Source organism: Leguminivora glycinivorella, chromosome Z, assembly GCF_023078275.1.
Source record: "Leguminivora glycinivorella isolate SPB_JAAS2020 chromosome Z, LegGlyc_1.1, whole genome shotgun sequence".
Taxonomy (NCBI): Eukaryota; Metazoa; Arthropoda; class Insecta; order Lepidoptera; family Tortricidae; genus Leguminivora; species Leguminivora glycinivorella.
In genome coordinates, this window is record NC_062998.1 from 47,475,915 (window position 1) to 47,494,846 (window position 18,932).

The 18,932-nt window shown below is 36.2% G+C and overlaps 1 protein-coding gene across 2 annotated transcripts in view; it reads left to right on the forward strand.

Moving 5' to 3' along the window:
• Positions 1-18,932, forward strand: part of LOC125240894 (epidermal growth factor receptor) — a 132,626-nt gene that overhangs the window by 102,647 nt on the left and 11,047 nt on the right. Inside the window, exon 1 of one of the 2 annotated variants that reach the window (XM_048149048.1) lies at positions 11,800-11,994. The exons of the other annotated variant lie outside the window; for it this stretch is intronic. Coding sequence (XP_048005005.1) covers positions 11,880-11,994 — 115 coding nt within the window. The 5' untranslated portion in view covers positions 11,800-11,879. Of the gene's footprint in view, positions 1-11,799; positions 11,995-18,932 lie in introns of those variants that run through there. 2 annotated transcript variants of the gene reach the window in all.

Here is an 18,932-nt window from a genome sequence, read left to right on the forward strand (position 1 = left end):
AGGCGCCATTTTGCTTGAGCATTTTAAAACAGTACCTGTCAAACTTGAGATAATCCATAGAAAACGTATCTAAACTAAAAAAATTGCTTTTAAAGTCTTAAAAGATAAGGACGACGTTTGTTAGTAAGGATTAAGGTAACTTTACACCGGTCTGTAATAAAATGTCCACGTTTCAAAACTCTTACGGGTATTGGTATAAGGGTTGGAATACATTCTTGTGACAGGTAAAGGCCGTAAGGGCGGCGTATGCAGTGGCCGGTACCTGCGCGTACAATAGTAGAAATCAAAGCCATTGTGGTAGTACAATGCAGTCAAGTGGTTCGCGGCTTTTGTTGGGCTGGCACCCGCCCGCGCCGCGCCGGCACCCGGCAGGTTGACGCCACGCCATTATGTGAAAAACGCCTGTCTGTCTTCTAAACATCTTGACGATTGTGCTTTAACTATCGTTGGTTCGTACTTACTTCGTAGGTCATTTTTATATAGAAATTTCAGAAAAGTCAAATAACTATAGTCGATGTGCATTTAGTGTTAGTAAGAAATATCTACCTTTTGTGTGTTAATAAATAAATAATAAAATAAAATAAATATCCATATACTAATATTATAAATGGGAAAGTGTGTGTGTGTCTGTTTGTTTGTCCAACCTTCACGGCAAAACGGAGCTACGAATTGTCGTGATTTTTTAAGTGGTGATAGAGATGGAGAGTGACATAGGCTACTTTTTGTCTCTTTCTAACGCGAGCGAAGCCGCGGGCAAAAGCTAGTGTTTTATGTGTATGTATGTATGGGTACAGGTACTACTAGTAATTAATATTTGTATGTACATAGTTTAAATGCTTTGTGAGCTGAGCTGATTGAAATAATGATCATTCTATGACAGTAATTTCAGCAATAATTAAAAGTCGCTGTTTTTCTATTTTTTTAAGTTACCATGAGTACCTACTTAATTACATTATATTGATAAATAAAAACTTATGTTAAAATGGTGCACTATTATGATTAGGTAGATACTTATTGTAACAATATTAACAAAAGAATGGGACAATACCTAAGTCAGGCAACTCTAGTAGTCTATATGAATAGTAAGATATCATGCGCGTCATTAAATATAAATAATGTAAATTCTATGCATTTAAACGTTCAATAACTAAATATCAGTATGTAAGTACATAAGCTATATTTAGTAATAATTAAGTAGGCACGTGGTGCCACAACATCCTCGGAAAACCAAAATAATTCATTAACATTCAGAATCACGCCGCGCGTTTAGTCGCATAAACTCGTTCCTTGTGTGGTCCCATTGTTCGACAATTATTAAAAACATTTCAATAATAAACCATTTGATTATATATTGTAAATCAGTTTAACCGTTTATACGTATAATAAAATTATTTAAAAAAAAACTCTCGACCGCGACAGAGTATAGACGGATTTTCATGAAACATGGCTAAGAACACTCCCGACTCGACTTACTCAGCTTTTAGACAAAAAAAACTACATCCAAATCGGTTCATCCGTTCGGGAGCTACGATGCGACAGACAGACACACACACAGACAGACAGACACACATACAGACAGACAGACACGTCAAACTTATAACACCGCGTCGTTTTTGCGTCGGGGGTTAAAAAGGAGACTCTGGGTCCAATTTGCAAATCATTTGCGGGGTTATCTGTCGCAAAAGGAGAACTACATGGATGTTGCACGGTCCAATTTGACCTTGAAAATCATTTGCGCATACTAGGGATATCCCGCGGAATTTGACGTATTACATCTCTATCGCACGTTTTGATATAGCTTGATATGATATTGATATGTGTTAAAATGTCAAATATTAATATTAGCGCCATCTATCTGAGCGTACCTACCCCAAAGGTGTATCGCCATCTAGCTCACCGTACCTTTTTCTGTATGGTTTTGAGGTACGTTTTTTTCTTAGACTTTATCTGTCTATACGGAGTTACATAAGTATTTGGCTCCCCACAGACAGTCTTAAAAATTCATAATCTTAAAAAAAACTTGTATGCAATCTGACAGTTCAAATCTGTCAGTGTCTTGTCAGTGTCAGTTTGAACTGTCAGATTGCATACAAGTTTTTTTTAAGATTATGAATTTTTAAGACTGTCTGTGGGGAGCCTAAGTCTTTTACTAACTGACACCTGTGTTTATTAAAGGTCACTTTAAACCATCACAATAATATTTTGGTAGTAACTACTGGGAAAACTAATCCCAGTAGCTATCAACCCCCGGTGTGGTAATTAACAATGTGGGGGAAATTCCAGTAGTTAGGACAGGTAAAAACTTGGTGGTAACTAGTGGGAATAGCCACAAAAATATAAGGGAAGTATTTGTCAATGGGGAAATAATGAAATACTAGGACGTTTTAAAACAGTATCTTTATTTTTAAGCGCCGCCCCAAATCTCAAGGAAGGTGGTTCTCAATTCGTACGTATTTCAATTCTCTTCGCATGTATATATGTATCTCAATTTAATGTTTATGCCACGATATATCCGTCGTTACTGGACTGATTTTTAAAATTTCTTTCTGTGTCATAATCTTCAGGCTTAAAGTGCAAATCTGCAAATTGTCGAACGCTCTGAAACATTTCCTTTTATCGGTACAATCGACAGCCAACAGCCAATGCTGCCTCCTTCCTTCATCTTTTGGAACACTGAAAAGTTTAATATTATTCATGTTAATTGTAAAGACATAAATTATATAAAGTTGGTATTATTATACTGTGATATGAACTATGAACATAGAAACCGTACCAAGTTGATAGATTTAGCTCCATTCAATAAGAGTAAATACCATGCAAGAAAAAAGATTGGTCACCCTAGTCGTAAAACCACACATAGCATTATTTTTCTTTAAAGGTCATATTTATCGTTCTAAACCTATTCGTGGGAATTTTGATATAATTTGAGACAATGAAAACAATATAATGATAAGAACTAACCAAGATTACAAGCAAAATAGAAGAAAATTTATTGCCAGTGAGGTTTATGAACATTTTGGTAAAATAAGTACTTACTTGTGAAATTTTACGTCGGATTTCGGTTTCCATTTACTTCCACAATGGTTCACTATGCTATACATAGCTCAGAACTTAAGTAAATCGTCGAAAAACGTTTATTTTGCAAAATAAATCTCTGAATCGGTGAATGAATTTTGACAATTCTGACATATCGGGCATATTTTTTTATTATTAGTGTTCCCATAGTACGCAGGAGGTAAATACCGGAGAAATAAGGTTTTTGATTGAGTTTTTTTTTGTATAATACAAAGAAAAGTAAGTCAATTTGATTGAAGAATGTTTTATACGTTTTTTTTATTAACTTATCTGGCAATACATCACAGTGTTGGAATGAGATAGAACATAGGAGTAAAGGTGAATGAACCTGGCTTCAACTCATTGGTCGGCACGCACTATCCAGAGATATATATAAAATTCTTGTGTGAAAGATATACATATATACCTATGAAAATAAATATTACCTTTTCGTCTTTCTCATCTTTAAACTCAAAACCTCATAATGAGATTGTTCTTACCGTGAATAACAAAATAGAATCAGCTCTGAAGCTCTTTCGAAAATAGCGATGAATCAATTTTATTACTTTTTACATTTAGGCACTAGCGTATGCCGACGGAGTATTTCACGTAATCCTGTCAAGCTGGAATTCTGAAGGTCTGAACCGCGAGTTCTAAGTATTGTTTGAATCGGTGCCATTGTTTGATTTGCGCGTTCTCATTGTTCTCAAATAATAACACACTATTTGGGATAAATATAAACAAAATAATATAGAATACCAATATCAACGACAGCCTGGTTTTGACATTTTTGACACAAATGCGACTTGATTCGAACTTTACCTATACGTATAAGTAGGTATGTACGACTAAAGTTTGCTCCAAATACGATATGGATTGGATTTGTCAGTGCAGTGTCAAAAGTGACTTCTTCAATTTTTATTAAGTATCTACATAAATACACTGAATGTCAAAAATAATATTTAGGTACATAAATTAGTCTACATTTAGTACACCTACTTACAAGGTTAAATTTATTATTCTCCACTACCTAGGTTGTCTGGAAGAGATCGCTCTTTAGCGATAAGACCGCCTCTTGTTTTACCTCTTACGTTGTTGTATATACTTACTATATTGTTTCCTGTATTGAGGTGTGCAAAGTATTGTATTATTCTGCCATAAAATAATCATTATTAGGTTGTTGCATAATTATTTTCCCGACTAAATTATTTTGTAATATCTATTTATTGAAACAGTTAATTGAAACCATTATTATCTAGAACATGTAGCCATCTGCTAGGCAAAGTTTCAAAATCATTTGCTCAGAAAGAAAGTGGCTGATGAGAGGCAAAAAAATTAGCAAGGTGATTTTTTAGGTCACCGGCACCGGAATTTTCGAATTTCTTTTTACGAAGATGGTGTTTTAAAGCCCGGAAAAGGTGATAGTCGGAAGGTCCCAAATCAGGGCTATAAGGCGGGTGAGGTATCGTTGTCCAACCGAGTTCCTCTAGAAATTTACGGGTCCTCTTCGCAACATGTGGTCTTGCGTTATCATGAAGTAATGACACTTCAAGACGTTTTGGCCGTTTTTCTTTAACAGCGTTCGCCAATTTCTTTAGTTGATTCACGTAGACTTCGGCGTCAATAGTCTGGTTATCCTCCAGTAACTCCCAAAACAACATTCCTTGCGAATCCCAGAAGACTGACAGGAGAAATTTCCGAATTTCCTTTTTTTTACTGCTTTTCGGCTGTGTTGGTAGCCGTTTATCGGCAGGTATCCAAAAGGCTTTTCGTGTGACGTTCTCGTACAAGATCCAGGATTCGTCTCCAGTGATGATCGACTTCAAGAAGTTCTTTTTTTGGGGGCGCAGCAGCAGACTTTGACAAATGCTAACACGTACTTCACGTTGAGCATCGGTCAAAGCATGAGGCGTCCATCTTAACAAAACTCTACGGTAACCCATGGATTGTAGATGGCGATCTATGGTACTGTAGTGATATTTTAGAGTCTTCTCTAAATCTCTGGTGGTGGAATCCGGATGCAACTCAAGCTCGAGCCGCAATGCCACTTCGTCAAAAGTGACGGGGCGACCAGTATGAGGAATGTCTTTTAGACTTGTGTCTCCTTCATCAAAGCGCTGGAACCAATTTCGTACTGTGCGATCGGTAGTAGTGTTTGGGCCAAAAGCAGTGTTAATTTTATTTGCTGTTTCCCTTGAACTGGTTCCCAATTTGTGTTCGTATAAGTAAATCGCTGGAAGATGTTGTTTGTCCATTTTTTTAATTATTTAACTAAATCCCTGTGACAAGCCCGCGCTTATATACCCAACGTGAAAAATTCGAGAACATTCTGCTATATACAAGATTTATTCTAGAATATTCCAGAGAATACTGGAAATAGAAAGAATTTTTTGAAGTGGGAAAATAATTATGCAACAACCTATTTCTCTCTACATTTACATATTACGTAAAAACAAAAATAATTTTATGTTACAATTCCACTTGCCCTCTTTCATACCCTTCTCCTTTCAACAACGCCTATTGTACTTTACTACAACGCCTACTGCCTTTTGAAACTCAAAATTTCAAAACAAAGAACGCCAAGTTTCTTTGACGCCGACGCGGCGACGTCAACAGGTCGCAAAACGTGAATAAATAACACGCAGCAGTTATATAAAACATATCAAGGACGACTTGGTATTTAACTAAGCATTAAATGATGTATCAGCATTGATATAGGTACAGGAAAATAATTTAGATAATATTGAAACTAAATACATAAGACCAGCTTGCAACTTAACAACTAGCTACATTCTAAAAGGCGCTGTACTGAGGATGCTGTGGCAATTCTTTCTTGCATCGTAAATCGAGTTGCTGATATGTTATCCTAGGAAATCTTTGAACTTTCTGCAAAAGTCTTGCGCGCGCTGACGTTTCATAAAACTAAAACATTAAATGAGCAGTTTCCGGCAACTTTGTACATAGCCACGTCAGCAAATTTTAATTGATCCTATTTTGTTACCAACATTTAGTAATATAAGTCGACTTTCGTAAGATATATACATGATAACTGTTATAATTAAGAAAATATAGACACTAGAGAACTTTGATGACGAAATGAAACTTACTAAAATCTCAATTCATCAAAAACATCTTGGTAACAAAATAGGAATAATAAAAACAAATTTAACTTTTTCCTTAATTTTTGTACAAACTTTTCGAGAACTGCTGAAATATAATGAAATCTATACTTCATTCTCAATATAAGGTTACCTACATAGATACCTACTGTAAATACTGTTCCTATAAATAGATATTATCATAGGTACCTAATAAAGTACCTCTTACGCATATATAATAATACAATAAGCTATAATCGGCTTGAAAGGCGAAAAGCATTGCACAACCTGTTAGCAAAGGCCAATCAAAAATTGAACATAATATCACCATAATATCACTAAGTGCTACTACTAACAGTATAACACGGAAGGCATAGCCTGTAGCCTGCCCACTTGGGGCAAAAGGCTAATGGTGTCCCAACGAGTTACATCAGCTAAGTAGCTCTTCTCTGTGTAGCTTTTACAGTCAGACCGACCTATCTTGGTATGCATTGACTAAATGTCATATTTTTATACAAATTGAAGACCATTGAAGTTTTAAAAAACAATTGCCTGCGACGCTGTCTAAATCGTTGACAACTTAGAAGTATTAGAACCATTTGAAGGACCAGAAAAACAGTGTCGTCTCTCGTGCCTGCAACGCCAATGACCACTAAAAGTGTTTGGCGGACGTTGTCAAAGCGATTTCCCTACTGTTAGAGGTTTTATTCTGTATTCGCTTTTCCCTAATCGGCATTTTGGCATCGATACCATTTTTAACATGAGAGGAAAAGCGTTCAAAAGGTTAAGCAAAATTCTGCTTGTAATAAAAAAAAATGGTAAATCTTTTGCGTCTAATTCCATACGCTCTTAAAGCTTTTCTACAGCTTTTGAAATGAAACTTTATGTGTAGGTATAATATAATATACACCAAATATATCGCGTGCTCCGAACCTGTTGTCCATTAAACTCACTGATCTCATAATGTCTCATTAACTCTTATTGCGTACCTACTCTATCCGATTTAGTTTTGTCTTAGCGTCTATTTATAGAAACCTGAATAAAATTTATAACATTATTTAGTTTAAACTTACTTTATAGACGGAGCCTGACGAGGTCAGTGATAACGTAGGCGGACTAAGGGCTTGAACTATAATAACAAGTTATAATCCAAACAATAATTAACCTAAACACAATGGAATAAAGCATATATCAAAACCAAGCTTAAGGTACTATTTAGGGTCACGGCAAATTTAACCTGAATATAGTTTCAACTGATTTTGAGCTTTATCATTCTGGGAATAGAGTTGCAGGATCTGTTAAAGTACTGTGGTAATTCACGGGAGTGGGAAGGAGGAACTGAAAGTGTGTTTAAAGAGTACTCTTTATTGCTTATGTTAATACATCTGTTAAGGTAATAGGGAAAATTGCACGTCTACCTATCTATACTAAATAAATAAAAAAAAAAAAAAGATGCAAGCAACGCCAGCTCACAGGACCAAGGCAAGCTTGTAAGACGCTACAGGAGCGAAAATGCTAAAATGGAGAGGAGCCCCCCTTTCAATTTGGGAATTTCAGTTAAATATACTAGTGTTATTAACTAGATTTATCGAAAACTGTATTCATGTGGAAAAAAATAAGAATAATCTGTTTTGAAAAAATCAGTGCGCTATCTTCAAAAACGAGGGAGGAAATAGAGCGTTTGTATGGAGAATTGATCCCTCCAGTATCGTCTTAAGAATCACCAGGAGGTTGACCGTTTCACAAAATGGTGATATCAACACAGCGCTTTCTTGGTTTCATATACATATATTTATTCTATTATGTAAAAACCTTTATGTTTAAGTATAACTCGGTACCTATACCTACTACCTACGATAGTACTCTTTACTATACTGTGCCAAAGGGGTATTAGGTATGTTAGTTAATATTGCAATTTGGCACTTAAGACAAGAGACCTGTGTAGTGTGTACCTATAGCTATAGTATAAGTATAATAACCAGTGAGTGAAGTAATTATGATACGAGTATAAATATTTGGCAAGTGGCTAGAATAAATTTGAAATCTTCCATTCGGTACTTACGCAACAGAATATGTCTAAACTATATGTATAAGTATAATAGGTTAATTAATCCTATTTATGGTAAACACTTATAACATTTGGACCTTATTTAACTGCCAGTTAGTTATTTTATCGGAGACTTATCGTCGGCGCCAGCGCCCTTAATCTAGTAAAGGTTTCGAAGGAATGCGACTAGTCACTAGCGCTATACCCAGTTATTTCGTAACCGCAAACAACCGCTCGACCACTCGCCTGGATATCCATTGCGCGTCCAACATGCATGCATTACTCTCTGGACCAAACGTGTACAGAAACGTACAGGGAAGTATCCGAGATTGTTGCTGAGCGGAATGAAATCTTACGACTTGGTGCGAGATCGAACTCGACTTTTGTAAAGAGTTCAACGAGCGAGTGGACTTAGAAGTATGGGCAAATAATAAATTGGAATTTGTGTTAAACGAAATATATAGGTATACCTACTACAGTTTTACCGTTGTAAAATCAAATGCTGGTTAAATAAACTAGTCAGTTGCAAGTTGATTTAAATATGTATATATACATATATTTATATAAGTTTGTTACTTCTACAACGAAGACTCAAGACTTCTATACTTGTTGGTACTTTAAGTAAATATTTTGGTAAATATGTTACGTAGTTAGGTATATACCAAATATCGCACATACACACACACACACCTATCATATATTTTTCTCATAATATTTTAGTGGAAAATTGCGATTAATAAAAAAAACCGTTAGCACAGGCACAGCTGGATTATTTTAATTATCTATTGCTCGGATTTCAAGTACCTGGGTTCCCTCATTCAGGGAGATGGCGAGATCGACAGAGCAGTTCAGCACAGGATTAATGCAGGATGGATGAAATGGCGACAGGTTACAGGCACAACCTGTGATCCCCGAATGCCTCTCAGGCTGAAGGGGAAAATTTATAAATCAGTTATCCGACCTGTCGTCCTGTATGGAAGTGAGTGCTGGGCCACCAAGACGAATGATGAGAGAAGACTGCATGTGAATGAAATGAGAATGTTGCGATGGATGTGTGGTGTGACAAGACTGGATAGGATTCGGAATGAGTATATAAGAGGAAGCCTGAAAGTAGCGCCAGTGACAGAGAAATTGAGAGGAAGTAGATTAGCATGGTATGGGCATGTAATGCGGAGGGATGAAAGCAATGTTATAAAACGAGTGGTAAATATGAAAGTGGATGGATACAATGGTAGTGGAAGGCCTAAGAAAAGATGGATGGAATGTGTGAACAACGATATGAGAGTGAAAGGTATTAGTATGGAAATGACGGCTGATAGAGAGAAATGGAGGAAGATGATCTGCTGCGCCGACCCCAAATAATGGGAAAAGGGCAAGGGAATGATGATGATCTATTGTGAATGTAGAGTGGCATAACTAATTGGAAAACTTTTAAAAGCTCTACATATATTCTTTATGCACCAGTTTACCCCACGGCTAACTTATTTACATTAGGTAATATTTACGTAGTTTTTCAGTTAATAATAAATCCAACTTTAGTCTGCCTTATATATATTTATATGTGTATTCATTTGTGTCGAGTGTTATTCGCTAGTACACTTCGCCTCCGGTGGCAGTAGGTATAATTGTAGCACTTACTCAATTATGATTACCTATACTGTATGTGCTGTACGTACAGTAATTTAACACCAAGAGTGCGACTACTAATTTTATTATACCTACTAGCGTCTAGCAGTTAAAATTTTCTTGGTATCACCAATTATATTCAATATAGAGTTGGAAAGCCATACTTATATTATTTATTATTAAAATGGGAAAGTGTGTGTGTCCGTTTGTTTGTCGTCTTTCAGGGCAAAACAGAACGACGAATTATTTAACGTGATTTTTTGAGTGGAAATAGTTGACTCTTGACTTGTTTATCTCTTACCTCCCCCCCCACACTTTCCAAAAATGGGGGGTGGTAGTCTTTATGGAGCATTCCACAATTTGTAATTGCTAGTAACCTATACGGCTACGAAGAACCTAAGAATTTGAATGATATAAACTGTAAATCTTATTTAAATCATTGGCTACCTCGCAGGCTTGAGTTCGAGTACACTTTTTATTTTTAATTATAAGTATAGTTGAGCACAATAGTTTATTATTAAAGTTTGGTTACGTAGCGTTTTTGGCCGCATACCTGGCTCGGCTTTACCTGGGCCTACGAACGGCCAGAGTCGGCCCAAGGCTATTATTACATGTAAGATGCGAACTTTCAAAGGAATACGCGATATTAATATGACCCGTAATACCTTGGCAAGAAAATAAAAATGTATTTCTTTGATCAAGTTACTTTTATAAAGGCAAGTCTCATTTTCAAATAATATTTTTGCATGTGTACTCTGAATGAATGATCATTTGAATCATCGCAAATTGATGAACGTGGTCAAATTTCATTTTACCAAATATTACCTCCTGCTGCAAATGTCAAGGATGACATTTTCACTTACATGTCCGGATACATTTTATTAAAAAGAAGCCTTGGTGAGGTTTTCAAGTCCAAAATTCCACAGTCACTGAAAACCAGAGTCTACAACCAATGTGTCCTCCCAGTAATAACCTATGCGTGCGAGACATGGACGCTAACCGCTGGACGAATTCGCCAATTAAGAGTGGCCCAAAGAGCTATGGAGCGCGCGATGCTCGGGATTTCATTGCGAGACAGAATCCGAAATGAGGAGATTCGCCAACGCACGAAAGTTACCGACATCGCGAAGAGGATTGCGCAACTAAAGTGGGAATGGGCCGGTCATATTTGTCGAAGAGTTGACGACCAATGGGGCCGGATAGTATTGCTGTGGAGACCTAGACTGGGAAGCCGAGGTGAAGGGAAACCACGAGCCAGATGGTCGGACGACATCAGAAAGACGGCAGGGCCGACCTGGCACAGAACCGCCGCTTATAGAACAGAGGAAGACAAGATTTCCAACTGAAACATTCGTTGTAGACATGGATACGTAATATTTGTAGCCTTGTGGAGAGTAATAACCACGATTCAGTACCTACAATCAGTATTCTACATAAGAGTATTTAGATATGTTTTGTCTGAAAACAACGACTTATTTATGTAAATACGTACTTAGTTAACTTTGTTTAATATTTTCCAAATTGGTATATGATACTACTGCGCTATTCAGTTTCAGGTTTCATGTAGACTTGTAGGCTTAATTGATAATTAAATACATAGTATCACACATTACAGGTGATAGAGCTTAGGTGGGCTCTAGGTATTTAATTTTATTTTAAGTAGTGTATCTTATATTAATTGCAAAATAATAGAAATAAACACATAATTACTTAAGCTTTTATTATTATACAAATATAAAATTAGGGTAAATACTTTTACATACGTATATCGTATAAATCTATTAAAAACACCACAGTTAAAAAGCTCTACTACTACTTCTACCTATATGCGCAAATATGCAACAATAAAACCCTGAAAGCTTTAAAAAAAATACTACCAAACCGTACGCACACGTAGTACGCGAAACTACGATCAAAAAAGCCTCCTGAGCTGTCTAAACCTTCCAAAGCTCTGCGATTGAAAAAGCAAACCCGAAAGCCTTACCTGGTCGCGTCCCGCGCCTCAGTACGCGATGGACGCTCGCGCCGAACGCCCGTTACAGTGATGTCGCAGCATGCTGCTCTGGTTGATCCTTCTGGTGGCCTGCGCCGACGCCGCGCGCGGACCGCACCGCCCGCACCATGCCGTGGCGGCGCGCGCCAAGCACTCGGAGTTTGTGAAGGGGAAGAGTGAGTGTTGTGTTTTACAAGTGTTTCGTGTTTTAGTGCTATGTAAGGTGGCAGCCCTAGGTGTGACGGTTTGTTAGGGGTCGAACAGAAAATCGGGTTCTAATATTTTTCTGTTTGCTCCTTTCCTTTCTTTTGTGAGGTCCTAAATATTTCTCGAGAAAATATGAAATGAAAGAAATTCGCGGTAATTTTCAGGATTGGCGCGGGAACGCCACCCTTCGTGTGTAAGGGCCCGATTTTCTTTAGACTTCGTTTAGATGGCGTTGAACGAGTCTGGTGCTTCGGCTAGAAAAGCTTTTGTTACTAGTTAAGCCTTCTGATTAACTAGTACTTTCGTATTTTTTTTAATAACTTGGTTTTACTTTTTTCTATGGTTCTACTGGTAAAGGATATAACAGCAATCCTGCTTTTCTACATGTCTTTGTGCGTGGATATCGGATATATATATATCTATTTAGCCATCGGATTGCTCATACATCATCATATGGGGCGCTGAGAGAAACCTATTGAAAATAACATAGGTACGCCCACTACGTATAGGCAAGCAAGTTGTCAAAGGTACCCATATACGGATGTCGTTAAGGTGAACGAAACATCACATTTCACCGAGCGTGTGTGGGTATGTTATATAGTAAATTACCTGTTTTAATTAAAAATGACCACTTTTAAAAGTCTCGCTCTTGAAGTCTTGACATGGCGCGTACGTTATTTTCACATTTCTGTACTGTTTTTAATGATTCTTAACATCCTACACAACATAGCATTGTCATTATTATTTATAAAAAATTCGTAATGTTATCGAATTCAATAAGGTAACCCAAAGAAGTCACCAAAAAAGCATATCAGTATGTTCGACTTATATTTTTCCCGAAGTTTCTATGTAGGCAGAGCTTAATAAGTATGCAGATTAACGACTAGTATATTATATTGTTTGTATACCAATGAGGTTTTTCTTTATTAAAACTTTTAGTACTACGAGTAGACTCTCATAATTTCCTTATGCACTAAAAGAGTAAAAAAGCTTGTTTAGTTTTGTTCCAGTTAATGCGTTCCAAGTTCCAATATTGTTATTACCATTTTATGCGAGCTAGTGCATACTTAAAAGAGTTCTTCATAATAGTAAGTTATAAAGTGGAGTAAACGCTAATCGCTCCAAGATAAACAACTCTTATCTAGAACCAACAGCGCCTTATATAGCGAAGCTGGCTTCACTGCGTGTGCGCAAGGGCCCCCATTAACTGACAAGCGCCAGGGAAATAATTTTACATTTTTCCACGTATTATTCCTTATGGTCGTAGTTACGAGTAGGTACATTTTCTGAGGTGATTAAAGGTGTAGAACACAGAGGCAAACATAAGTACCTAGTTTTTGTAGAAGATACTTTAATTAATTTCAATTCAAAATATGTTTAAATCAAGCCTCAAGCTTTAAAACGTCGCTAGATTTCCGTTTTCTATCTTGGTAGCTTTTGTTTACTCCGTCATTAGTATTATCACGAGGAGTTTTACGACTTTATCCTGTCCTAGGTATCTGTTCGTAGCTGTTGTAAGATCTTCAGCATCATTTCCAACACGATTCAGAATATTTTGTAGTTCCGAGTTCGATATGTATACATTTTCAGTCCTCCTTCTTCTATTATTATAATACAAGAGCAAGCGAGTCATCTTACCTCCTCCCAGCTAAACTGGTAACAGCTATCAATCGAGGAACATTTTTTGAAATTCGCTCCTTGACTTGTTAATGTCTTTACGAAAAAAGTAGCCTTCTATCCCATCTCCAGAATGTATTATCTGCACATCGTACTGTCCACATCAAGTTGGACCAGGGGCGGCTCACTCCGCGATTGAATCGCCGCGCTACAAGTACATGCTGGCGGCCGCGAGTTCGCGGCCTAATCAGGGGTGGCGCGCGTTCTCACGGAACGCACGTTCGCACTTTCTATTGTTACTTTACGTCGCGAGTTTTTTTAAGGTTCATATGCGATTTCCACATGTGGAATGGCTAATAATGCATAGTTAAGTAGACATAATGAATAAAATAGGACCATCTTACACAGATCTTATTTATTAAGTCCCACGGAAAAGTTCAATAAGGCTTGTGATACTGAAGGCTTAAACAAAAATATATAAATACTGTATATATACCTAGAAAGTACCCAAGACGAAAATATATTATAACATTTTATCTGAGAATTAATTCGTTTTAAACCATAGGCAACCCTATCATCCGACGCTGCGCACGTGCGGCTCGTTTCTTTGTTAGAATTTTGTAGGCATTTAAAAAGGCGGCATTTCGTGAACATCAAAGCAGTGGGCCTTCTGTACTTGTACTATTATATATTCTGTGGTTGGACAATGAACAGCCCTAAGGCAAGTACACAGGCAGGTTTAAGAACAAAACAATTAAACACCGCTCTTCTCCGACGAACCTGTGGAAGAGAGAGGGACGAAGAACCGTTGAGATACTCTACTCGAGACGTTAAATGGTCGACATTAAACTCGACGGAGATGTTCCTTAAGGAATTACTGGAGAATGGCATTTAAAATACAATTAACATTCGTGAAACTGGGTAAGAATAATTTTCTCGGCGATTAATAGCCTCGGGATAGCAAAATAAGCAAATTAAACATGACACATAAAAAACTGAGCAGGCGTACAGTCAGGCTAAGTTAAGTTGACATCGCAACGATTTTGATGACACAGTTTGTACAGGCCTTACTTTTAAAAGACTAACTAAGCTTCAACATGTGAAAAGCAAGACCAAACCTAATAAAAATATTGTCAACTTAGCTTGCTCTGATTCTATTTAAATTACATCGTAGTTGTAGCGTCTCTTTGTCTCATAATATCGCTCCATATGAGATAAAACTGTTTTACACATTATCTAAAACAAATCTTCTCGTAGCTCTGTCATACAAATTAGTCGTCAAATAATGACTTACAAGTAAAACGCAATAACCCTAATGGCCGGAGCGGAATGCTGTTCCGCACAATATTTAAAAACAACTAGTGACGCAAACGTTCAATATTCAATCGCTAATGTCCTCATTTAATTGTCGAGTAACTTTGTAAAAGACACAATCCACATTTTTATAGCAAGCACATTAATGCATGCACGCGTTAATGATTTATTTAAATTATTTAAACTTAACGTAATGCAACAAAAATCATTCAGAATTAAACATAGGACGTGGCATTAGGGTATTAAAAATGGTGTCAACGCCAAAACATCGGTGTCAGTACCTAACACCGCCGTGCACAAATATGAGAGAAGGGTATGTAACCTAGTCTAAAAGATCAATCGCAAGCGTGATGCGAACTTATGAAGTTCATCATTCATCAACCAAAGCACGCTACAACGCGAAAATGTTCAGTCGAAATTATTGTTCTAGGCTTACTTTTTAACTTAAATATCTTAAAATATTGATGGCGTTATTATATGCTTACACGATTACTTTTAATTCGATCTTTATACCTACTTAACAACCTACATATTACAACAAAGATAGGTAAGGTACCACTAATAGGCTTAAGAATTAACTTGCGTTGAGGGAAACTTATAAAATAAGTGTGATTAAATAGGACAAAACAAGATTATTACACCTAAATATATGAGGTAAATGTGGGTACTAGAATAATACAAGTTGTTATTGTTATACAAGCGCTGTAAAGACATATCATAAATCTTCCTGATTTACTATCCGACAGAATTTCAGTAGTTTTAATAAAGCTGTTGAATAATTAAGTATGTTGTCACATGAATTCCAAGCTTAATGATACCCAGGAAAGCATAATGTGATTGTAATAAAGTGGTTTGGTATGCGCATAAGTGACTAGTAAGTTAGCAACAAGCCATACTTGATGCATATTGCATGTTACAAGTATGTCATAGGATATCGCGGCCTTTAGACCATGATTAGATATTAATGCAACCATCTGCTTAGGTTCTTATAGATACGTATACCTACTACTTAAGCTTTTACGAATTACATTCGAAGACTCGTTTTTGAACGGTTTGGATGCGATTTCAGTCACAAACTTTTAAATTGAATTGCTATAAAGTCTAGGACTCATTTGAAAAGGTTGTTTGGATATTTAAATCGACAAATGAAGTAGGTACAGTTTACAACAAATGTCCCAAATCAATGGAACCAGTGTAAACATGTACTTAGGTAATCTAATAAGTAATGTAATATCAAGTTTATCTCGAGTTAAGGCTTTCATATCAATGTCTGAAGCTTGTCTAAAAGCTTATTTTATAGCTCATGGAATATTTTCATGGCATTTTATTAAATTAAAATCTTACACGTGTAGGATAATATTACGCTATTCTATTCATTTCAAAATATTCCCTTACAAAATATAATAAAGCAACTGACACCTAGCTAATGGATCCACACATCTTTGTAACAAGACGCTTCCCATAAGGACGAATTTTCTAGTTTAGTTTATATTTTAGCTCAAACGACAATGTACCCTTTTCTTGAAAACGCCACATATCTTAGTCTTTACCGGTTCTGTTTTTATACAGTATATAATACCTAGGAATAATAACATCAAGGTTTCTGCAAGATTGTAAATAAGTTCTACATGTGATTACGCGGAAATATCTTCAATGACCTATTACCAATGCCAATGCATTATGCCAAGGAATGGTACAGTCATGTGAACGGAAATCTGACGGGCTAATGTAATATTTATGCATTCTAATATCGATACATATGGCCTGCCGCATTTCTTGGATGGCATTTATTAATTAGAACTTTTCCTCTCTAGAACCTTCTGATTTTGGGATAAATAAAGTTTTCATTTCGGGGCATTTTCAGAATTTAGGACCCCCCAATTAGCGTAAGTTGTTAACAAAAATTAACTCATTGTCAGGTATCTGACGATAACTAAGCATGAAATTTCTATAAAAATAAAATTTTTGTGTTAATTACGTAAACTTTAAGCAATAATCTACATTTAGAATGTGAAAAAAGTAAATGTTTAGACAGATTTTATGCTTCATTGTCGTCACAAAACTAACAGTGAGTTAATTTTTGTTAACAACTTAAGCTAATTTACCGAGGGTCCCAAATTCTGAAAATGTCCTTAGGCAACATTTACATTTGTACACACATATCAAAATACAATTTAAAATGTATAGCCAAAAGGAATGTAAGAAATAAAATTAAAGTTACAAGTAGATATCACAGAGATGTTTCTTTCAATTGAATTTTAGCGAGCGTTTGTCAATTTTTTTAAGAGATTTTGTGAAGGTTGCAATTACCCAATTCTACTTTGATGTGATATGTTTTCCCAGTAAAAAGTTATGACGTCACATGACAATCAGATTTTTACCGAATAGCTATATTGCATCCGCTACATCAAATCGGGGGGGAGATCGAAGCCTTTAAGCAGAAGTCTTATCTACTTGTCCATGACGACTAAATATTCTTAAACAGGGGGAAATGTAACAAGTTCAAATTCCATTACTTATTTGTATAACTAGAACTAGGAAAATAACTTGCAAGCTGATTTTCTAAGAAGTGTAATAGGAAGTTAAAGTCTAAGGGGATTAACAAAGCGACACTGCGAATCAATCGTCTTACTTAAGCTTAATTAGGTGCTATGAATTAAAAAAAATACAGACATACTATTCATTGCCAAACATTAATTCTTTATTGCCTACACAAGATGCATTGACAATCGGTACTGGTGTTTGATAAGTATAAAGGGAATAGGGTTTGAGGTTTCCTGGATAGAGTTCTTGAGACATAATTTATTTATTTATTTATGGAATATTGTCAATGTCAACCTACTTGCGAGATTAAGCGCCTGGCGATTAATAATCAGAAATTCAGGAAATAACATTCGCTGGAGTGCTCCAGCCATCAGACACACAAAAATGTTGCCAAGTCGGTTTGTACCTATTATAAACTTCACAAATAATTCGAGTACCTACAATACGTACATATAACACCAATATATCACCAAATGTCTTGCCTATTTGTTATACACATTAACGGCTCATTAAGAGTCCATTTCCCATACTCACTGTATCTTATTGACAAATCTCGAAACTAGTTCCAGTAACGGCCACATCAAACTAATCAGCTTAATTATACTAAAAATAACATCTAGTTTCTTTAACCTCTAGAATGATGTCCAATCGTGGCAATTTACATGTATATATTCACGCCTAAAACATTGACTTAGTATTTTTGTGGCGCTTCATATAACTTGAAATATAGAACTGGAAATATAGAATAGGGAGGGAATCATTTGAACATGCCAGCAACGGTCAAGAACGTTAGAAGGGAACAAAGGGGAGAGAGGGGAGTTCGCAAATTACGACCATCTTTCTCTTTTATAAAGATAGGTATTTTAATTAAAGCGTAATTAGAATGACAGAGAAACATTCCCGTAATGTGGGCTCTCAGTGCCTGCAGAAATTATGAAGCCTTTGTCCTTAATACAACTTCAGCATAGTTTAAGTGGAATTACTGTATGTGGATTTAATTTGGTTATATAGAAAATCAACGTGTATTGTGTTTCCGTAGGTATGGGATGACAGCTGCCAGTATCGTTTAACTTCAGTTGAACTGCTCAATCATGTCATAAAGATGGAGGAAGCTAGCTTATAATGTCATAAAACACATAAATTAAGCTATACGCTCTAGTACCTAATACAACAGCTTGTGATTTATTGTTAGGCATTTGTCAATAATTTATTATTGGATACATTGGAATGTTATAGCCGCTTAGAAATCGATACAATTGATTTATTAATTTAATTTGATGATATATTGTGCCGAATAACTTAGCTGACTTTGGTTTATTAAGTTATTAGTGTGTTGTTCTTGTTTTCGTGTTTAATATTTGCCGAAATCTACATGTTGTATGAAAATTGCGGACTGTGCAATACGCACTTACAATATTCGCATTAAGTCCCT